Source organism: Trichechus manatus, unplaced genomic scaffold (assembly GCF_000243295.1).
Source record: "Trichechus manatus latirostris isolate Lorelei unplaced genomic scaffold, TriManLat1.0 scaffold00009, whole genome shotgun sequence".
Taxonomy (NCBI): domain Eukaryota; kingdom Metazoa; phylum Chordata; class Mammalia; order Sirenia; family Trichechidae; genus Trichechus; species Trichechus manatus.
In genome coordinates, this window is record NW_004443945.1 from 33226067 (window position 1) to 33250141 (window position 24075).

Below are 24075 nucleotides of genomic sequence, written 5' to 3' on the forward strand. Positions count from 1 at the left end.
GGGGCTTCTTCCCTTTCCATATAAGGTTAATGATTAGTTTTTCCATTTCTTTAAAGAATGTTGTTGATATTTGGATTGGGATTGCATCGTATTTGTAAATTCCTTTGGGTAGAATTGTCATTTTCACAATGTTGAGTCTACCTATCCATGAGCATGGTATGTTTTTCGATTTGTGTAGATCCGTTTGGGTTTCTCGCAGTAGTGTTTTATAGTTTTCTTTGTATAGATCTTTTACATCGCTGGTTAGATTTATTCCTAAGTATTTTATTTTTTTAGGGGCTATTATAAATGGTATTGTTTTCCTGATTTCCTTTTCATCATTCTCTTTATTGGTGTATAGGAATCCAATGGATTTTTGTATGTTTATCTTGTATCCTGCTACCCTGCTGAATCTTTCTTTTAGTTCCAGTTGTTTTCTCATGGAGTCTTTAGGGTTTTCTATGTATGGTATCATATCATTAGCAAACAGGGACAGTTTAAGTTCTTCATTACCAATTTGCATGCCCGTTATTTCTTTTTCTTGCCTTATTGCTCTAGCTAGGATTTCCAGCACAATGTTAAATAGGAGTGGTGATAACGGGCATCCTTGTTTTGAGGAAACAAGATTTTTAATGCAATACTGTGGGGAGGAAGCCAAGCAAAGAAAACAGGATTTTTAATGCAACATTATGAGAGCTCTGTCTCACACTCCCTTTAAAGTCTCAATCGAAACTTCACTTCATTCCTGACTTTCTGGTTTTGGACTATTAAGTCTCGTGCTCTCTCTGTCTCTCTGCTTCTAAGATATCCAGCACAGTTTCATCTGTTTGTTATGTTCTGTTTTCTCTTATATCCCTCACTACGTTGTATCTGGTAAGACAGACACTCAACACATAGAACCTATTGCCTGGCTGATGGCAGGCATTCTAGAAGTATTTGATGGATGAATTGAAACCGTTTAAGGAACTTCTGCAAGGAGCAGTTAATACTCTGTAAAAATGGACAGCACTTTATCGATGCATACGATAGTCTGATAGACTAAGGGGGGTCCGAGACACTGACAAGTTCACGCATCAACATATTCACCAGGGCCCTCAAAGAAAGAGAAGAATAACTGAATAAGTCATTACATGTATATAGGGTGCTCAGGGAGCCCTGGTTGCGCAATGGTTAAAGCAGCCGGCTACTAGCCAAAAGGTCGGCAGTTCCTAAAGGAAGGCAGAGAGGGGCTGGAGCTGGTTGAATGGATACGGGGAATCAGGAGTGGAAAGGTGGAGTGTGCTGTCACAGTATGGGAAGAGCAATTACAGTCACATAATAACGTATGTATAAATTTTTGTATGGGAAAAAATTAAAAAACAAAACAAAAGGTCAGTAGTTCCAACCCACCAGTGGCTCCGCGGGAGAAAAGACCTGGGGTTCTGCTCCCAGTAAAGATTTCTGCCTAGGAAACCCTACGGGGCAGTTCTACTCTGTCCTGCAGGGTCTCTATGAGTCGGAATCGACTCGAGGGCACACAACAGGGCGCTCTCAATACATATGAGCTGCTCATTTACTTATAAAAGAAATTTGCAGTTCCCCTCCCCAGAAAAATTCTCCATAAAAGGCGCTCTGAGAGCAGGACCAGAAACAGGAACCAAACGAAATCTAACAGCCAGCGTTGACTTGGCGCAAGCGTGGGAAGTCCACAGAGTCCCGCCCAATCCGGGTATCCGCTCTCTGACCCCTTCCTCCCTGGGCCGGAAGCCGTGGACCGTAGAGGCCTGGCCCGGAAGCGTGTGGAGGGAGTTCTTTCGGGAAGGTTTGGGGTGTGTTTCATCCGGCCCGGCTCCGTAGCAGCCCGGAGGATTGAAAGGTCAGGCCCGTCAGTGTGGGTCATGGCTCTGGTTGCGCGATTGTGGCACTTTCTCCCTTTGGGACGTGGCACTGTCCTGGGGCTTCGGCTCCTGATGGGAGCTTCGGGCAGCCGGGGTCGGTGCGGCCTCTGGCGACTCCGCGGCTTTGAGGTACCTCCGTCGCCTTGGCTCCCACTCCCCCGCCCCCCTTTGCTGAGTTTGGGGCCCCCCTTCTTCTCTAGGCTTGGCGGCCCCGCGCCATCCTAGAGAGTGTGGTGAATTGAGGAAGCAACTCCGGGACGGGTGTGCTTGGAGCGCGCTCTCTGATTACGGCGGTTAGCCTTTTGGCTGCTCTGTGAAAACCAGAGTTAGTTCCCAGGAGGACTGGGACACATTTCTCGCGAGAAGCTGCTTACTGCCCTTCATGTGTGAAAATATGAAGAACAGAAGGGGTAAAAAACAAAACAAGAACCTTCACCTCTGTGAAGTATAAGTTTCACTTGCAGCGATGCAAAATGCGCTAACAAACAGCCCTCGAGGCTGCCAGTTTGCCAGCCTGGAAAATTTATGATGTGATTTTGAAAATTCACCTACATCTCTGAAGCAGAGATTTTGCACTAGATTTTTTTTTTTTATTTAAACTATTTCTGAGTTACTTGTTTTACCTGCAGAATGTTAAGAATTTTAGGATCTTAAATTGTAGTCCAGTTCTGGCATTTACTGCTAGGCTGGCCATGGGCCTCGGTTTGTTTATATCCTTGCAGAGGGGATGCGTGGGCTGGTGGGCATTGGTGTATATCGTATATTTCATTTAAACTAGGTCTTTTATATGTTTAAACTTAGCATTACTACTGAGTCGGGGATAGACAAAGCATGACGGCTTTGTTAGGTGATACAGGTGGAGGGATGGTAAGAGAACTAAATATAAAACTAGTTAGCCTCACTTTCCAAATTCGAACATTGCTGAGTTTCAAATCCCGTTTTAGCGGGATGATTTTAGTGTAAATGATAATAAAATGCTTATATGCCAATCACTATGTTAAGCATAATCTCTGATCTTCATATCTACCCTATGAATTAAGTACCGTTATTTTAACCATTTTTCAGAGGAGGAAACTGAAGTAAGGTTAAATAACGTGCCCAAGGTCACACAGCTAGAAAAATGTTGGATTTGATGACAGGCAGAGTATCTCCAAAGCCCAACTAGCGAAAACTGAAAACCCAGGGAAGCAAGACAGAAAAGAATGGAAAAAAATCATTATCAGGAGAGATTAGAAAAATATGTAATACAGTTATACTTTAAGCCAAAGGCAGTAATGAAAATTCTTTCCTCCCTCTAGGTATACTGAATTTTCAGGGAGTTGGAACTATACATTATTATCAATTTTCCAGTTAGTCGTGCTTTTTAATAGCCCTCATAATTTCTGCTTTCCTTTTTTCCTAAATCTTTGACTTAGCATGGTGCATGATGTTGATAAATTGAGTTGGCAGTATTTGTTATCCAGGATTATTAAAGGATTTGGGGATATTTTTGAGTTGCTGAAGAGATTTTATTTTAGTTTTTTCTGAAATCTCATCTCTGAACATTTATTCTTCAACAAATTCTTACTGTATACTTGTATGTGCCTCTGGTCCCAGGATCAGAAGGCGTGGTGGTGCAGTGATTAAGAGCTCAGCTGTTGACCAAAAGGTTGGCAGTTCAGATCCACCATGCACTCCTTGGAAACCCTATGGGGCAGTTCTCCTCTGTCCTGTAGGGTTGCTATGAATCAGAATCGACTTGATGGCAACGAGTTTTGGGTTTTTTTTTTTTTTGGTCCAGGGATATAGTAGTGAACAGGAGAGAAAAAAACCCTTTCTCACTGATCTTTTATCTAGACTAGAAGGAAAGATAGTAATTGAACAAATACAATTAATGCTAAATGTTAGGAAAAGAGAAGCACAGGTATACTTAACCGTGTCTTGAAGAGAGAGATGAAAAAGATGTGGGCAATCAGATGAGATCTGAAAGATGATTATGAGTTAACTAGATAAAGGGAAGATGGAGACAAAAGAATATTCCAGTTGAGAGAGTAGAATGATTCAGGGTTTGAGGTAGGAAAAGGTGATACTTTTGAGGAACTCGAAGTATGACTGAAGGCTAGAGAAGGAGAATAAACAGAAATAAGCTGAAAAGTAAGGCAAGTACCAGTGTACTAGTTATCTTTTACTAGGGAATAAATTATCTAAAAACTTAGTGGCTTAATACAACAAACATTTATTATCTCATGGTACCAGGAATCCAGGTATGGCATAACTGTTGTTATGTGCCGTTGAGTCGATTCCAACTCATAGTGGCCCTATAGGATAGAGTAGAACTGCCCCATAGGGTTTCCACGGAGAGGCTGGTGGATTAGAACTGCCGACCTTTCGGTTAGCAGCCTGAGCCCTTAACCACTTCACCACCAGGGCTCCATAGATACCCCTATTTAAAGGTCTCTTACGAGGTCGCTATGAGTTGGAATCAACTCAGTGGTGATGGTTTATGAAGTTGCAGTCAAGCTATCTCATGGAGGGTGGAGGGGGAATCTGCTTCTTAGTTTACTCAAGTGATTGTTGACATGCCTTGTCATTCATCAAGAGGGTTTCTCCATAGGACTGCCTGGAGACATAGTAGCTGGCTTCTCCCAGGGCAGGTGATGGAAGAGCATGTGAGAGAGTGAGCGCCAAAGAAGGAAATCACGGTCTTTTTATAATCTAACTTTAGAAGTGACATCTCTTCACTTCTGCCATATTGTATTTCTTAGAAGGGAGTCATCAAGTCCAACCTATAAGGGGAGGGGATTTCACAAGGGCATGGATATCAGAACACAGGGATCATTGGAGGCTGTTTTAGAGGATTGGATTTTAAAACTGGATTTTAAAAACAAACCATGTTAAGTATTTCTGATTTTATTTTAAAAGTTAACGGGAAATTATGCACACCTATGTTCATGGCGGCATTGTTCATAATAGCAAAACGATGGAAACAACCTAGATGCCCATCAGCAGATGAATGGATAAACAAACTATGGTACATACACACAACGGAGTACTGTGCAACGAGAAAGAACAACAGTGAATTTGTGAACCATCTCGTAACATGGATGAAACTGGAGGACATTATGCTGAGTGAAATAAGTCAATCACAAAAGGACAAATATTGTATGAGACCTCTATTGTAAAGACCCATGAAAAAGTTCACACACAAGATGTAACAATCTTTTTTGGTTACCAGGGATGGGAGGGGTGGGGGTGGGGAAATACTAAATAGACAATAGATAAGTGGTATCTTGGGTGAAGGGTGAGACAGTACACTACAGGAGAAACTAGCACAACTTGTACAAGGAAAGGTCATGGAAGCCCCATAGACACATGCAAACTCCCTAAGGGACTGAATTGCTGGGCGGAGGGCTCTGGGGACCATGGTCTCGGGGAACATCTAGCTCAATTGGCATGACACAGCTTATAAAGACAATGCTCTACATTCTACCTTGGTGAGTAGTGTCTGGGGTCTTAAAAGCCTGTGAGCGGCCATCTAAGATACTCCACTTGTCTCATCCCTTTGGGAGCAAGCGAGAATGAAGAGAACAGGATATAAGAAAAAAATTAGCCCAAAGGACTCATTGTCCACAGCTACCAAGGCCTCCACCAGACTGAGTCCAGTACAGCTAGATAGTGCCCGGCTACCACCACTGACTGCTCTGACCAGGATCACAACAGAGGGTTCTGGACAGAGCTGGAGAAGGGTGTAGAGCATAATTCTAACTCAAAAAAAAGACCAGATTTACTGGCCTGACAGAGACTGGAGAAACCCTGAGAGTATGGCCGCCAGACATGCTTTTAGCTCAGTGGTGAAGTTACCTCCGAGGTTCACTGTTCAGCCTGGGGGTGGACAGCCCCGTAAAACCTAATGAGACTAACGAGGTACAGGAGTCCAGTGACAAGGGCCAGAAGGCAGAAGGGGACAAGGAAGCTGGTGATAGGGAACCCAAGGTTGAGTAAGGGTATTGTTGATGTGTTGTGAGATTGTTAACCATTGTCATAGGACAACGTGTAGTAACTGTTAAATGTGAAACTGTTTTGTTCTGTAAGCCTTCATCTTAAGTGAGAATAACAGCACAGTTCGAAGAGCGTAGTCAATGTCACTGAACTGTGCATGTAGAAATTTTTGAAATGGTGTATCTTTGGCTATGTGTATTTTCACCAAAAAAAAAAAAAAAAGAGGTTGAGAAGTTAGAGGGTTGATATGTTGTGGGGTTGTTAACCAGTGTCATAAAACAACATGTGTACTTCTGTTTCCTGAGAAACTATTTGTTCTGTAAGCCTTTACCTGAAGTACAATAAAAAAATTTTAAAAAAAAATTTGAAAGAAGAAGGAAAAAAAAAAGTTATGGGAAACTATTAAAGAGTTTTAAGCAAGAAAGTAATTTGATCAGATTTTCATTAAAAATAACTTTCTCTAGTGTGAAGAGTGGATATGCTGGAGGCTAGACTCGATCCTGGAGACTAAGTAAGAGATTGCTAAAGGACAGGTGAGAAATGTAGTGATGTGGACTATAATGGTAGCTATGGAAATGGAGATAAGTAAATACATTTAAAGGGTGTTAATAATGTAGAATTAGCCGGCTAAAGGTAGCTTTGATGTGGGAATTGAAGGAGTCAAGAAAGGTTTTCAGATTTCTGGCTAAAGTATCAGGATAGATGGTGGTGCTGTTTGCTAGGATAGGATTACAGAAAGAGTAGATTTTTGGGGTGAAAGGAAGATGAATTATGTGATAGACTAATTAAAGTGTGTGTGAGGAGATACCCAAATGGACATACAGAGTAGGCAGTTGTTTGATAGGCCTGGTGTGTATCTTCAGAGGTCTAGGCTAGAGATACAGATTTGCTAGCCTTTAGCGTAGAGTGGTAAATGATACCATAGTACAGCTTGAAAGTGTTTAATAGTAAGATGAAAAGAAAGCCTAGTATTTTTTTATTTATTGTGCTTTAAGTGAACGTTTACAATTCAAGTTAGTCTCTCATACAAAAATTTATACGTACATTGTTATGTGACCCTAGTTGCTCTCCCTGTACTGTGACAGCACACTCCTCCTTTCCATCTTGGATTTCCCATGTGCATTCAGCCAGCTCCTGACCCTGTCTGCCTTCTCATCTCATCTCTGGACAGGAGCTGCCCATTTAGTCTCATATATCTACTTGAGCTAAGAAGCACACTCCTCATGAGTATCATTTTATGTCCCATAGACCAGTCTAATCTTTGTCTGAAGAGTTGGCCTCGGGAATGGTTTTAGTTTTGGTCTAACAGAGAGTACGAGGGCCATGTCTTCTGGGGTCCCTCCAGTCTCAACCAAACGATTAATTAAGCCTGGTCTTTTTACTAGAATTTGAGTTCTGCACTCCACTTTTCTCCTGCTGTGTCAGGGACTCTCTTTTGTGTTCCCTGTCAGGGCAGTCATTGTGGTAGCCAGGCACATCTAGTTCTTCTGGTCTCAGGCTGATGAAGTCTCTGGTTTATGTGGCCCTTTCTGTCTCTTGGGCTAATACTTTCCTTGTGTCTTTGGTGTTCTTCATTCTCCTTTGATCCGGTTGGGTTGGGACCAATTGATGCATCTTAGATGGCTGCTCGGTAGCTTTTAAGACCCCAGACACCACTCGCCAAAGTGTGATACAGAACATTTTCTTAAAAAACTTTGTTATGTCAGTTGACCAAGATGTCCCCTGAAAGCATGGTCCCCAGACCCCTCCTCCTGCTGCTCTGTACCTGGAAGTGTTTGGTTGTATTCAGGAAACTTCTTAGCTTTGGTTTAGTCCAGTTGTGCTGACTTCCCCTGTAGTGTGTGCCGTCCTTCCCTTCGACAAAGATAATTCTTGTCTACTTTCTAGTTAGTGAATACCCTTCTCCCTTCTTCCCTCCCTCCTAACCAACAAAGAATGTTTTCTTTTGTGTTTAAATCTTCTCTTAAGTTCCTATAATAGTGGTTTTATACAATATTTGTCCTTTTGCGACTGACTGAATTCATTCAGCATAGCACCTGCCAGATTCCTCCATGTTATGTTTTACGGATTCATCGTTCTTTATCATTGTGTAGTATTCCATTGTGTGAATATATACTATAATTTGTTCGTCCATTCGTCCGTTGTTGGGCATCTAGGTTGTTTCCATCTTTTTGCTATCGTGTACGGTGCTGCAGTTAACATGGGTGTACATCTATCTATTCGTATGATGGCTCTTAATTCTCTAGGATATATTCCCAGGAGTGGGATTCCTGGATCATTTGGTACTTCTATTTCTAGCTTTTTAAGGAAGCGCCAAATCGATTTCCAAATTGGTTGTACCATTTTACATTCCCGCCAACAGTGTATAAGTGTTCCAGTCTCTCCACAACCTCTCCAGCAGTTATTGTGTGTTTTGGATTAATGCTAGCCTTGTTGGGGTGAGATGGTATCTCATTGTAGTTTTGATTTGCGTTTCTCTAATGGCCAATGATCCTTAGTGTTTCTTCATGTGTCTGTTAGCTGCCTGAATGTCTTCTTTGGCGAAGTGCCTGTTCATATCCTTTGCCTATTTTTTAATTGGGTTGTTTATCTTTTTGTTGCTGAGGTTTTGCAGTATCTTGTTGATTTTAGAGATTAGACGCTGATCGGATTTGTCGTAGTCAAATTTTTTTCCCAGTCTGTAGGTTGTCTTTTTACTCTTTTGTTGAAGTCTTTTGACGAGTATAAGTTTTTGATTTTTAGGAGCTCCCAGTTACCTAGTTTCCTTTCTGGTATTTGTGCATTGTTACTTACGGTTCGTATTGTGTTTATGCCGTGTATTAGGGCTCCTAGCATTGTCCCTATTTTTTCTTCCATGATCTTTATCGTTTTTGATTTTATATTTAGGTCTTTGATCCGTTTTGAGTTAGTTTTTGTGCATGGTGTGAGGTATGGGTCGTGTTTCACTTTTTTGCAGATGGATATCCAGTTATGCCAGCGCCATTTGTTAAAGAGACTGTCTTTTCCCCAGTTAACGGACTTTGGGCCTTTGTCAAATATGAGCTGCTCATAGGTGGATGAATTTATGTCTGGATTCTCAATTCTGTTTCATTGGTCTATGTATCTTTTGTTGTACCGGTACCAGGCTGTTCTGACTACTGTGGCAGTATAATAGGTTCTAAAAGCAGGTAGTGTGAGGCCTCCCACTTTGTTCTTCTTCTTGAGGAATGCTTTACTTATCCGAGGCCTCTTCCTTTTCTAAATGAAGTTGGTGATTTGTTTCTCCATCTCCTTAAAAAATGCTGTTGGAATTTGAATGGGGATTGCATTGTATCTGTAGATCGCTTTGGGTAGAATTGACGTTTTCACAATGTTGAGTCTTCCTATCCATGAGCAAGGTGTGTTTTTCCACTTATGCAGGTCTCTTTTGGTTTCCTGCAGTAGTGTCTTGCAGTTGTCGTTGTGTAGGTTTTTAACATCTCTGGTTAGATTTATTCCTAAGTATTTTATCTTCTTGGGGGCTATTATAAATAGTATTGATTTGGTGATTTCCTCTTGGTAGTTGTCTTTGTTGGTGTGGAGGAATCCAACTGATTTTTGTATGTTTATCTTGTATCTTGATACTTTGCTGAAATCTTCTGTTAGTTCCAGTAGTTTTCTTGTGGATTCTTTGGGGTAGGTTTTCTGTGTATAAGATTATATCATCTGCAAATAGAGATACTTTAACTTCTTCCTTACCAATTTGGATGCCTTTTATTTCTTTTTCTAGCCTAATTGCTTTGGCTAGGACCTCTAGCACAGTGTTGAATAACAGTGGTGATAAAGGGCATCCTTGTGGGGTTCCCATTCTCAGGGGAATGCTTTCAGAGTCTCTCCATTTGGGATGATGTTGCCTGTTGGCTTTGTGTAAATGCCATTAGTGATGTTGAGGAATTTCCCTTCTATTCCTATTTTGCTGAGAGTTTTTATCATGAATGGGTATTGTACTTTGTCAGATGCCTTTTCTGCATCAATTGATAAGATCATGTGGTTCTTGTCTTTTGTTTTATTTATGTGATGGATTACATTGGTTGAACCATCCCTGCATAGCTAGTATAAATCCCACTTGATCATGGTGAATTTTATTTTTGATATGTTGTTGAATTCTACTGGCTAGAAATTTTTTGAGGATTTTTGCGTCAATGTTCACAAGGGATATTGGTCTGTAATTTTCTTTTTTTGTGGTGTCTTTCCTGATTTTGGTATCAGGGTTATGCTGGGAAGCCTAGTATCTATCGTGAAGGAATTCTAATATTTAAGAGGAAGAGGAGCTGGCAGGAAGTTAGGAAAACCAGGAGAATGGTGACATTTCTTTCCGTTTGGCAATGTTTGTATTTTTGAATTCCTTCCAGCTCTGAAGTTGGTAAAAATCAATGTCGAAGAAAAGAGACATCTAAGAGAGAGCCTGCTGCTTTTCTTGAACAAGTATGTTTTTAAGAACTCATTATGTGAAAGGCATTGTGCTGGGCATTGGAGGTACCAAGGTGAAATGGCACATTTTAGCTTTCTCAGACAGTCTCACTAAGTGTCAGTATCTTGGAGGTGTCACTGAGTCCTGGCTCTTTTACTTGTTTTCTTAGGTCCAAAAACCTGATTTTATCTACTTTCACAGTGGTGGGCAGAGAGCTGCATCACATTAACCAAACTGATAAGAGACCAACTGGCAAACTATAGTGAAACCTGTGAGAGCCAAAACTCGACGGGACTGCCTTTTTTTTCTGGGTGTTGCCACTTTTCTATTGCTCATTTCAGCAGAAAATATCTGAGTTTTCCTTCTCTGACAGGTTTCTACCTTACATAGGTTCCAGTTTTCTTAGGTTTTAGTCTATAATGTTACTTTATTAATTTACGGTGAGAAATATAAATATCAGTGCCCAACAGTATATTTCCTCTAATAAATCCAGAATATTGTTTGTTGAGCATGTTATCAACAAAGAAAGTTGAACACTATAAAATGTATAGTTTCCTCAAGCTATGAAAGTCTGATAGAACCCTTTCTGCTATGAGATATTCGTGCCGAGCAATAGGAAACTAAGAAACGTATTGATAAAAATCTTTGTCTTTTCTTTTTTGTAGGCACCACCACACACACGTACACTCATACCCACTGCCCCACTCCATCTTCTCTTCTCCTTGGTAGATAAGAGTAAACTTAGAAAATTAAGTGCTAATAATTTGATTGTTAAATTGTGTTTTAACTTTGCTGTTGATTATGTTGAATCTGGTTGTGTTCAGTATCTTGAATATTCATTTTCAAAAAAGCAAATAAACCATTATATTTAACCATACTTTCTCTTAAGAACATTTATTATACAGCTTGGTGCTAAGTGCTAAATAGAAGCTCATTAAAGCTTTTTTTTTTTTAAATTTTTTTTTTTGTACTTTAGATGAAGGTTTACAGAATAGTTTGTCATTAAACAGTACACATACTGTTTTATGACATTGGTTTGTAACCCCACGATACGTCAACCCTCTTCCTTCTCAACCTTGGGTTCCCTGTTACCAGCTTTCCTGTCTCTTCCTGCTTTCTAGTCCTTGTCCCTGGGCTGTTGTGCCCCATTAGTCTCATTTTGTTTTATGGGACTGTCTAATCTTTGGCTGAAGGGTGAACCTCAGAAGTGACTTCATTACGGAGATAAAAGTGTGTCTGAGGGCCATACTCTCAGAGTTTCTCCAGTCTCTGTCAGGCCAGTAAGTCTGGTCTCTTTTTGTGAGTTAGAATTTTGTTTTACATTTTTCTCCAGCTCTGTTCAGGATCCTCTGTTGTGATCCCTGTCAGAGCAGTCAGTGGTGGTAGCCAGGCACCATCTAGTCGTACTGGACTCAGTCTGGTGGAGGCTTTGGTAGTTGTGGTCCATTAGTCCTTTGTACTAATCTTTCCCTTGTATCTTGTTTTCTTCATTCTCCCTTGCTCCCGAAGGGGTGAAATCAGTGGAGTATCTTAGATGGCTGCTCACAGGCTTTTAAGACCCCAGATGCTACTCACCAAAGTAGAATGTAGAACGTTTTTTTTATAAACTATGTTATGCCAGTTCAGCTAGATGTTCCCTGAGACCATGGTCCCCACAGCCCTCTGCCCAGCAGTTCGGTCCCTCAGGGAATTTGGATGTGTCTATGGAGCTTCCATGACCTTTCCTTGAACAAGTTGTGCTAGTTTCCCCAGTATTGTGTAGCGTCTTACCCTTCACCAAAGTTACCACTTATCTATTGTCTATTTTAATATTCCCCCCCACCCCTCCCATCCCTCATAACCATCAAAAATTTTCTTTTTGTGTGTAAACCTTTTCATGAGTTTTTATAGTAGTGGTCTCATACAGTATTTATCCTTTTGTGGTTGACTTATTTCACTCAGCATACTGTCCTCCAGTTTCATCCATGTTGTGAGATGCTTCGCAGATGTATTGTGTTTTATCGTTGCATAATACTCCTTTGTGTGTATGTACCATAGTTTGTTTATCCATTCATCTGTTGATGGGCATCCAGGTCGTTTCCATCTTTTTGCTATTGTAAACAGTGCTGCAATGAACGTGGGCGTGCATATGTCTATTTGTGTGATGGCTCTTATTTCTCTAGGTTATATTCCTAGGAGTGGGATTGTTGGAGCGTATGATATTTCTATTTCTAGATTTCTCAGGAAGCGCCATATTGTTTTCCAGAATGGTTGTATCATTCTGCATTCCCACCAGCAGTGCATAAGAGTTCTGATCTCCCCACAGCCTCTCCAACATTTGTTATTTCCAGTTTATTTGATTTGTGCCAGTAGTGCTGGGGTGAGATGGTATCTTCTTGTGGTTTTGATTTGTATTTCTCTAATGGCTAGTAATCACGAGCATTTCCTCATGTGTGTGTTGGCCGCCTGAATGTCTTTGTTGAAGTGTCTGTTCATTTCCTTTGCCCATTTTTTGATTGGATTATTTGTCTTTTTGTTGTAGAGGTGTTGGATTTTCTTGTAGATTTTAGAGATAGACCTTTCATTAAAGCTTTTTAATTGACTTTTTAAAATCAACTTTATTGAGATAGAATTTCCATAAATGCACCTGTTTTACATATATATTTTGATGAGTTTTGACAGATTTATACCCTCAAACTCAAACCAAGCCCATTGCCATCAAGTCGATTCTAACTCATAGTGACCCTATATTTATACTCGCACTCATCAAGATATAGAACATTTTCATCACTTCAAAATTTCCCTTGTGCTCTATCCTAATCAGTCCTGCTACTCCCAGTCCCAGGCAACCACTAACTTGCCTTCTGTTACTATAGATAGATTTGTCTTTTCTAGAGAGTCATATAAATGGAATCATACACTAACTGTACTCTTGTATGTAGCTTCTTTCACTCAGCATAATTTCCCCCCTGCATAACATAAAATATAAAATTAACCTTAAAAAGTTTTAATATGGTAAAATTGTATAACAGACAATTGCCATGTAGCATGTGTTTGAAACTCATGCATGTTGTTGCATGTATCAGTTCATTCCTTTTTTTTTCAATATTTTTTATTGTTATAGTTTAAGTGAAAGTTTACAATTCAAGGTAGTCTCTCATACAAAAATTTATGCGTACGTTGTTATGTAACCTTAATTGCTCTCCTTATACTGTGACAGCACACTCCTCCATTCCACCCCTGATTTCCCTTTACCGTTCAACCAGCTCCTGACCCTGCCTGCCTTCTCATCTCACTTCTGGACAGAAGCTGCCCATTTAGTCTCATGTATCTACTTAAGCTAAGACGCACTCTCTTCGAGTATTAGTTTATGTTCCGTAGTCCAGTCTAGTCTTTGTCTGAAGAGCTGGTCTCGGGATTGATTTTAGTTCTGGGTTGATAGAGTCCAGGGGCTGTGCTTTCTGGGGTTCCTCCAGTCTCAGTCATAACATTAAGTCTGGTCTTTTTACTAGAATTTGAGTTCTGTACCCCACTTTTCTCCTGCTGCATCAGGGACTGTCTGTTGTGTTCTTGTCAGGGCAGTCATTGTGGTAGCCAGGCACCATCTAGTTCTTCTGGTCTCAGGCTGATGAAGTCTCTGGTTTATGTGGTCCTTTCTGTCTCTTGGGCTAATACTTTCCTTTGTCTTTGGAGTTCTTCATTCTCCTTTACTCCAGGTGGGTTAGGACCAATTGAAGCATCTTAGATGGCTGCTCACTAGCTCTTAAAACCCCAGATGCCACTCATCAAAGTAGGATGCAGTACATTTTCTTAAAAAACTTTGTTATGCCATTGACCTAGATGTCCCCTGAAAGCATGGTCCCTAGACCCCTGCCCCTGCTACTCTGTCCCTGGAAGTGTTTGATTGTATTCAGGAAACTTCTTAGCTTTAGTTTAGTCCAGTTGTGCTGACTTCCCCTGTAGTGTGTGCTGTCCTTCCCTTCACCTAAGATAATCCTTGTCTACTATCTAGTTACTGAATACCCCTCTCTCTCTCTCCCCTCCTAACCATCAAAGAATGTTTTCTTCTGTGTTTAAACCTTTTTTTAAGTTCTTATAATAGTGGTTTTATACAATGTTTGTTTTTCTGTGACTGACTAAATTCACTCAGCAGAATGTCTTCCAGATTCCTCCATTTTATAAGATGTTTTATGGGTTTATCGGTGTTCTTTACCGTTGCATAGTATTCCATTGTGTGAATATACCATCGTTTGTTTATCCATTCGTCCGTTGATGGGCACCTAGGTTGTTTCCATCCTTTTGCTATCATGTACAGTGCTGCAGTGAATATGGGTGTGCATATATCTGTTTGTGTGATGGCTCTTAATTCTCTAGGATATATTCCAAGGAGCAGGATTGCTGGATCATATGGGACTTCTATTTCTAGCTTTTTAAGGAAGCGCCAAATCAATTTCCAAAGTGGTTGTACCATTTCACATTCCTGCCAACAGTGTATAGGTGTTCCAGTCTCTCCACAACCTCTCCAACATTGATTATTTTGTGTTTTTTTTTTTTTATTAATGCTAGCCTTGTTGGGGTGAGATGGTATCTCATTGTAGTTTTGATTTTCATTTCTCTAATGGCTAACGATCCTGAGCATTTCTTCATGTGTCTGTTGGCCACCTGAATGTCTTCTTTGGCGAAGTGTCTGTTCATATTCTTTGCCCATTTTTTAATTGGGTTATTTGTCTTTTTGTTGTTGAGGTTTCCTGTATCTTGTAGATTTTAGAGGTTAGACGCTGATCGGATTTGTCGTAGCCAAAAATGTTTTTCCGGTCTGTAGGTTGTCTTTTGACTCTTTTGGTGAAGTCTTTTGATGAGCAAGTTCATTCCTTTGTATTGTTCAGTAGTATTCCATTGTATAGATATTTTCGGTTAACTGCATTTGCACTAATCCTTTCTTAAATTGTTAACGTAAAGTAGTACATACTTTAGTAAGAATAAGTCTTTGTTTTGATTAAAAACAGTAACGAAATCTTCAAACTCTTCCAGTGTACTTGACACAGATTATGAGGCTTCTTTCAATATTGTGAGCATATCAGTCAATTATATTTTATGCTGCATAAGGTGCCCTGGTGACGCAGTGGTTAAGAGCTCGACTGCTAACCAAAAAGTCGGCAGTTCAAATCTACTAGCTGTTCCTTGGAAACCATATGGGGAAGTTCTACTCTGTCCTGTAGGGTCCTGTGAGTCAGAATGCTGCATAAATTATCAGCAGACATGTGAACTCAAGCATAAAGTTGTATAGATCATAAAATAAATGAGATGTTATTTAATGAAATGGATATAAATTAAACAGATGGAGAAGATGTTATCTATTGTTAATTATGCTTCACCAGAGTTATCTGTATGAACAGAATATCCCATCTCAACATCCTATTTGTTAGTAGATAGGAAATGGAAATCAGAGTGGTAACAATACCAATTAGTGGTGATATCTTGGGTTGTTGAGATCGATTTACTTACATTTCAGTACTCTTTTAACACTAGCAGCCATGAAGTGATGCCTACAGTTTACAAAACATTTATAAATATGTTCTTTCTTGAATTTCTTATCAATTCTCTGAGGAAGGCAGAGTTGGTATCATACTAATTTTATAGATGAGGAACTAATGCGTAGAGATATTTTAGATCAGTAGTACCAAAGCCAATATTAAAATCTCCAACCTCTTTCCTCCATTCTTCTATCAACAAATATTCAGTGTTTATGCACCAGGCACTCTTCTAGGTGCTGACCATTCTGGAGATTACATTCTAGTTAGAAGAGACACACTAAATAAATCAGTAAGACACTTAATATGTCAGATAATGCTAGAGAGTGCTAGGGATGATATTTGCAATTTTAAATACAGTATTAGGGAAGTCCTCATTGAGAAAGTAATAGTTGAGCAAAGACCCGAAGGTGGTGATGGAACAAGTGATGGAGACATCAGGAAAGATCATCATAGACAGAGGAAATACCAAGTGCAATGCACTGGGCAGGAATATGCCTGGTGAGTTCTAGTAACAGTAAAGAGACTTTGGTGGAGTGATCAGTGGAGAGTGGTAGGAAATGAGGTCAGAGACAAGATGGGCCTTGTAGGGCTATGTTGGTCTAGGGCCATGTGGATTTAGGGCCTTCAAGGTAATTTTAGGCTTTTACTCTGAGTAACATGAGAAGCCATTAGAGGGTTTTGAGCAGATAAGTGAGGTGATATAGCATGATTGAAAGGCATTCCTTTAGCTAGGTTGTTGAGAATAGACCTGAGAGGCCAAGAGCAGAAACAGAATACCGGTTAGGAGGCTATTGCCATGATCCAAATGAGTGGTGATGGTGGCTTGAACCAGGGTGGTAGCAGTGGATATGGTAAGAGAGTTTGGATGCTGGATATATTTTGGATCAGATCTGGGTTTTTTGAGAGAAAGAAGCAGAGTTGAGAATGACTCCCCCCCCCTTTTTTTTTAATAACTTGGACAACTAGAAGAGAGTTGCTATTTACCATCATAGAGGAGCGAGTTTTGGGAAAAGAACAGCTGGTTTGGCTGTTAAACTTGAGATACCACTTAAACGTCATGTAGAGGTAGATGTTGAGTAGGCAGTTTGACATAAGGTTCTGAAGTTTAGAGGAGACATCTGGGCTGGAGATTACTTCTGTGTGCTTTTGGCACATAGATGGTATTTAAAGCTATGAGACTAATTGTGATCACCAAAGTGATACAAATAGTGAAGAGGTCTGGGACTAAGCCCTGGACACACCTGGGCATTGAGGTATTAGAGACAAGGAACCAGCAGAGGAGACTGAGAAGGAGCAGTCATTGAGGTAGGAGGAAATTCAAGAGAATAGTATTCTAAAAGCCAAGCGAAGAGTGTTTCAGGAATGCATGATAGCAACAGAAAACAGATCAGTGGTTGCAGGGTAGGGTAAGGGGAATAGATGGTTTCAAAAGGGGTACGAGTAAACTTTCGAAGTTGATGGATATGTCATATACATATATCAAAACTTTAACAAATGGTAGACTTTAAGTATACAGTTTATTGTATGTCAGTTATACCTCAATAAAGTTGTTTTTAAAAATTGAAAACTCATTCATTATTAAAAAAAAAAAAAGGGAGTGATAAGCTGTCACATGCTGCTAATAAGTTAAGGAAGATTGGAACTCAGGGTTGACCATAGGAAATAGCAACATCCTTGGTGACCTTAACTAGAATACCATCCTTGGAGTTGTAGGCATGAAAGTGGGATTTGTGTGTATTCGAGAGAGAATGGGAAGAGAGGAAGTGGAGACAGCACTGACACTCTTTTGAAGGATTTTGCTGAAAAGGGGAGCTGGGAAATGAGACTGAAGGGGGATGTGAAGTCAAGACGAAGGCTCTTGTTTTTGAGAAAGGAGAATTACACTTGCAAAGATAGCTTATTGTTATGCTGATGGGAATGAATCAACTGGAAAAAAATGATGCTACAAGAAAGAGAAAAATTATTGTGGAGAAGGGTGAATTGATGGAGTGGTATCTATATATTTCTCTTTTCAATTGGTCTCAAGAATCTGGCCATAATTTAAAAAATTCATTTCCAAATCTGTTTGGATATGCTTTTGATTTTATTCATCATTTATTTAAAAACTATAGGGTTTGTGGATCACTTTTGAAGATATCCTTACTTAAAAACGTGCATTTTTTGTACAGTGTTTGATATTATTAATCTTGTCCTTTCCTAAGATTGATATTTATCATGTGTTGGTGTATCATATTTTATGTCATAGAGTTTATAATATCCATTCCTCACCAAATAAATGCAGATTTTCCAGTCAGCATGACTGATTTTTAGCTGCTACTACCCTTGGGGTATCTTATCTAGAATATTTTCTTATCGGGGTTGCATTATATTATGCTCTCTTTGTAAAGTAATTATGTGAAATAGTTTTACCAAAGAATTTGATGAAGTAATTTTTGTTCTTCCAGTACTGTTATGATTGGTTGCTTTGGGGATGGGTGAAAATTGATACAATTTTTTTCTTGGGGTAGCAATTCCCTTAAATTTTCTTAGTTCGCTAACTGACCATAATTGTTTCCTCAGGTGATGGGAAATCCAGGCACTTTCAAAAGAGGCCTTTTATTCTCAGCTTTGTCTTATTTGGGTTTTGAAACTTACCAGGTCATTTCTCAGGCTGCTGTGGTTCATGCCACAGCCAAAGGTAAGCTTAAATTAAACATCTTCTTTTGTCTTTATTTTCTGGGGGGAGAAGGGGCGAAGATATAGTTTTGTCAATATGTATATAAGAATAAATAATGAAACTAACATTGTTATAGGCTGGACTGAGATCTGTATCTCTATCTATATGTAATTTCTTCCGGAAACTCAAGGTCCTTCAGTGATAATCTACTAATTCTTTGTATTCTTGTAGACCCCTTGAGCTAAGAATGTTCTTTCTATTTTTAACAAGTTGAAGGGCTATAGAAAAAAAAAAAAGAGTATGTCACAGAGACCATATATGGCCTACAAAGCCTAAAATATTTACTCTCTGAACCTTTATGGTAACAGTTTGCTGATCCCTGCTTTATAGTGACAAAATGATTCTTTTGTTTCCCTAATGCCAAGATGTTATATTCTTCTCGATACAATTTTAAACTTTTCAAAACCAAAGTGTCACAGCAAAGATTGGAACCCATATATCTTTATTTCTCTTTGCATCTATCACACTTAGTTTCAGAGTGTCTTAGCATCAATACAGAAATAATTGGAGAGATTTATTGCTTCCCTAACCAACAAAATACGACATTTTGAAAGGCAAAGCCAAAATTCCTTTTAGCCTTAGTGATTATAGTCCATTTTTTAAGAAGTGTCTGAATGACATAAAAAGTACTGTATATTCATTAAATTAAAAATAGCATCTTTATATCCAAGGTTTAACTTACTCTGAAAACTAAGTTCACTGCTTTTGTTACAGATTTTAATGAAAATGGATTTATATTTTAGAATTATTTTTGTATTTTACTGTTTATTTTGAGCACTTAAAAAGTTACTGTGAAGAACAGAATATGGATATTTGTTTAGACTGCCTTGATTTTCCTTAGCTTTATCTCCTTAAAATAAAAAATCTTATAGTTAGTTAACTGGCAGATTCATATAATTTGTGAGACTATAGGCCATAACCCTTGAAAAAATCATTAATAATTACTGATAGAATATAGGAGCCAGGCTTTTTTTTTTAATTTAGAAAATGACCCACGTTTTTCTACAAATATAATTTTATTGGTCCTTGACAAGTTTTATTTTATCCCATATCTCTCTTCCATTTTTTATGCTGTGATCCTTATTTTTTGTATTTTTTAGGAATTTGTTTTCAAATCATAATTTCACCCACCAGAACTGCTTAATTCCCTTTAGATCTGCTTCATACTCATAGAAGCTAATTAAAAAGTTTTTTCCCCACTTTGTTTACTAGAATTAAGTCATATTGTGAAGTGGCACTTCTATGGAAATGAATTCAAGTTTAAGGACTTCATATTATTGACGTTTCAGTTGGATGGAATTGTGGGACTGATTTTTAGATGGTAATGTTTATGTTTATCACACAGTGGTGCCGAAACCCCGCTTGACAGCAGTAATTTAAGCACTGCACTTGAAGGTTTTTCTGATGTCCAAAGTAGGTATCACTGGGCTAAAGTCAAGGTGTCAGCAAAGCTGTGTTCTTTTTGGAGGCTCTAGGGAAGAATTTGTTTCCTTGCCTTTTCCAGCTTCCACAGGCTTCCCCCATTCCTTGCCTGATAGCCCCTTTTCTCCATCTTCAAAGCCAACAGTCACATCACTCTTACCTTGTTTCTGTTGTCACGTCTTCTCTGACTCTCTTCTTCTGCCTCTTCCACCTTTAAGGACCCTTGTGATTACATTCGCCCCACCTGGATAATCCAAGACAATCTCCCTATTTTAGATGATTAGCAACCTTAATTCCCCTTTGCTATGTAACTGCACATATTCACAAGTTCCAGGGATTAAGATGTAGACATCTTTGGGAGCCATTATTCTGCCCACTGCAAATATTGGCTAAGAATGCTGAGACACTACTTTTTCCTTTTAGTAATCTTTGTGTTATTAAAACCCAAACTTTGAGAATCAGCCACTGATAAAATTACAAAATAGAATGGAAACAAACTTTAGAAGATTAACCAGCCATATGAATGCTATTAAACTCCATAGCACCTAACCAGATTGAAGCAGGATTATGGAAAAGAAAATCTGTATAATTTTAGGGTTTCTCTGCTATTGTCACTTAATTTTTCTTAAGCTAGTATAATTACATCATGACATTAAATTAGTAAAAAATACTTGCATGGTTGTGTCATAAATTTCATATGTTTTTCTCTTGGTCTAGATTTTAATTTTTTTTTTTAACCTTTAAAAACATTTAACCTCAAATGCTCTATGGTTAATTAAAGTATACTAAGATAAATAGTAAACTTAACTGAAACGTTATTGGAATGTTGCTTGTAAGTAGGACTAAGTAGTACAGTACCCTTACAGAAGACAAAATGAAATGTGTATGTTCCTTAGTAGTTAATTGTAATATCCTGATCTTCAAACTTAAGGAGCCCTGGTTGTGCAGTGGTTAAAGTGTTGCTAACCAAAAGGTCAGTGGTTTGAACCCACCAGCCGTTCTACAAGAGAAAGCTATGACAGTCTGCTTCCGTAAAAATTTTCAGCCTTGGAAACCCTATAGGTTCGCTATGAGTTGGAATTGACTCAGTGGCAATGGCTTTGGTTTGGATCTTCAAACTTACTATTTTTTCAGGAAGTAGTCAATTTTCGTAGGGCATTACATTGTCTTTAAAGCTTATGTATTTCATGATAATGTCTAAACTAATTAGCAAGTTGGTCGAAGCATAGTGCCAATGAGGAAAGTTTCAGAATCTCTATATAGTTGACTAAGTTCTTGATGACACATTTGACTCTTTTCCATAAAAGTATCTGTATAAGTTAGGTCATAAAGAGGATCTGGTAAAACAGTGTGGTTCAGTTCATCAATAATTTCCAGTACTGTAAGTGGATAAGTTACATCATCATTTCCTACAAAGGATGGTACTTAACAACAACAACAGAGATTTTATGTGGAGGTTATTTCTTCCATAAATTCTCATAGGAAATTAAAAAAAAAATTTTAATGTATTAGTCATATTTAATACATTTTCTAATTTTTTATTTTCCATCAATCATTGGTTTGATAGCTTCATATTTATTTCTACTATATTTCTGCCTAAGTTCATTAGAATTTTTTATTTTTCCTTATAGGTGATTTCTGTATCTGATTTGCTTGTATACCCATTGCCATCGAGTCAATTCCGACTCTTAGCAACTCCATAGGACTGAATAGAACTGCCCCATAGACTTTCCAAGGCTGTAAATTTTCACAGAAGCAGACTGCGACATCTTTTTCCTGCATAGCTGCTGGTGGGTTTGAACTGATGACCTTTCAGTTAGCAGCTGAGCACTTAACCACTGTGCCACCAGGGCTCCTTTTACTTGTACAGAAAAGTGTTTATGTTTCTTAGAGTTAGTACCATTTGTCTTGGGAAGAACTACTTTATTGTGTCTTTTTTTTTATATATATATACACACAAAGTTGAAGAAATCCTTGAACAAGCAGATTACCTATATGAAAGTGGAGAAACTGAAAAGCTTTATCGGTTGTTAATCTCATATAAGGAAAGGTAAGCAACGTATGATAGGCCTGGGTTTCTGCTTTCCTCAGAATTTGTGTGTTATTTAACAATTGAAATGATCCTTGGTGCTTGAAATTTACATAATAAATTAATGCAGTTTTTATTTTAAAAAAGTATTTCCTAAGTTTTATTTATAGTATGTTTCTTTCTTACATTAAAGGATTCAAAAGTGCTACACTTATCTCATTTGTTAAGAAAAGTTTGTTGTTTTACTTACCCATGCTAGTGGAATGTTGAGATATTTTTATCTGTTTTACTAGTTTGCTTTCGGTGATGCAAGGTGGTCATTGACTATAGGTTTATCTCATCTGTCTATATTGTATACCTCTCATTCCTTTTCGTTTAAAGTCATTCCTTATTGGAATAAGGATTAAGTGATTTATTAAGAATTAGGATGCTTGTATGCCATTATAAAATATTATCTGTGTATCACTTCAGGAGCAGTCTTTTCAGAAAAATAAAAAGTACCCCTTTTTCTGTTTTTAGTATTAGATTACATTTTTAGTCCAGAATCAATGTGTACTCATTTGTTGGGAGGATCGGGATGTGGAGACTTAGTTAAATAAGGCTGAATGACATTTCCAGATCTCTCATCTACCTGTTTTCCATAACTAGAAACATTGACTCATTTTCTTCAGCTACCTCTCTTAGATTCCCAAAAACAGTTTTCTCACTGTGACCCATTAATTTTATTTCCTAAATGCCTTTACATCTCTTTTTCCTTCTCCATTCTCCCATCAGTAACTTGACGTGACTGATTTGGTGTTTTGTAGTCTTTTCAGTAATAATTTGAAAAGTAAGCTGTAAGGTAGTTACTCCATATTCATTGAATTATAAATATACAGTAATTACCTTTTTTTTTTATAAAATAAGAACTTTCAAATTGTATGTGAATACTGTTTTTTTTTTTTTTTAAAAAAAAAACCTAAAATATATAAAGTAGGCTTAAAGGCAACCATTTAATAAAAAGGAATTCAAGGTTAGTTTTTTTTAAAAAAATTCAAATTCTTAGTTGCGGTTACTATTAATCATTTCTTATTTTGTATATTTATATTTAAATGGCAGTTCCTCAAGGAATCCAGTGCACTTACTTGAAATAAGAAGCCATTCATCATGGCATGGATGATACATTCAAACGGAATTTATTTTGAGATTACATTATATTCAGTTGTTCCTTCACTAACAAATATCTATCATATCACATACTTACTCTGTGCCAGGCACTGTATTTGGGGATAGAGATATAGCAGTTTTGTTTTTTTAGGGCATGACCCTGTCTGTAAAGTTCATGTATTTTATAGTAATGTCTGAACCACTTAGTGGATTGCATGAAGCACACTTCCAGTGAGGTCAAGCATCAGTTTTATATGTTGAGTTTTGTAGAGCAGGTGTTTAGAGAATTCAAATACAAACGTAGTTTCCGAGGAAATCAGTATTTAGATACTATAGCTAAGTTAATATTTATCAATAATATTGGATATTTTATAAGGAATTTTAGCAAAAAAGTTTTTATATGAAAAAAGTAAATTTAACATTATTAATAATAGCATTTTGATACCATGTTGCTTCCTATATCCTCACTAATCTGAGAAAACATAACGTGTTAATTAATGATGTGACCTTTAACAGGTTAAAAATGTCAACTAAATTGTTGTTTTATATTTTATTTCAAATTAGTGAAGATGCAGAGTTACTGTGGCGTTTGGCACGGGCATCACGTGATATAGCTCAACTTAGCAGAACCTCAGAAGAAGAGAAAAAGCGATTGGTGTATGAAGCCCTAGAATACGCAAAAAGGGCACTTGAAAAAAATGAATCAAGTTTTGCAGCTCATAAGGTGAGGTGCTTAACATAAGTAAGCTGCTACCATGTACTGAGGGGTACATCAGTCCATACTTATCTATTCTATTATCCCTAGCTGACATAGGAAAGAAAATTGCTGTATTTTAAAGAAGTAGGGGAAGGATTTATTTTTGTAGAATCTTTTCAAAAAGAAGTAAGTGGTGGTTTTTTGTTTTTTTTTAAAATTAAATAGTTATTCTAATTTTATTATTATGTCTGATAAATTACTTTTGTGAATGCTTATTTTTAAACAAAAG

At 38.1% G+C, this 24075-nt stretch overlaps 1 protein-coding gene across 7 annotated transcripts in view; it reads left to right on the top strand.

The window, feature by feature from the left end:
* The first annotated feature begins 1726 nt into the window (after positions 1-1726).
* The window catches only part of RMDN1 (regulator of microtubule dynamics 1), a 33196-nt gene continuing 10847 nt past the window's right edge, over positions 1727-24075 (top strand). For 3 of the 7 annotated variants that reach the window (XR_002823090.1, XM_023726098.1, XM_023726103.1), the window contains exons 1-4: positions 1843-1985; positions 18336-18453; positions 21877-21964; positions 23654-23813. Coding sequence is in view for 6 of the 7 variants with exons in the window: in XM_023726098.1 (XP_023581866.1) it covers positions 1857-1985; positions 18336-18453; positions 21877-21964; positions 23654-23813 (495 nt within the window). In the remaining variant the exon portion in view is untranslated. Of the gene's footprint in view, positions 1986-18333; positions 18454-19837; positions 19906-21545; positions 21965-23653; positions 23814-24075 lie in introns of those variants that run through there. The other 4 variants (XM_023726099.1, XM_004370792.2, XM_023726100.1 and 1 more) reach the window with 4 other exon arrangements.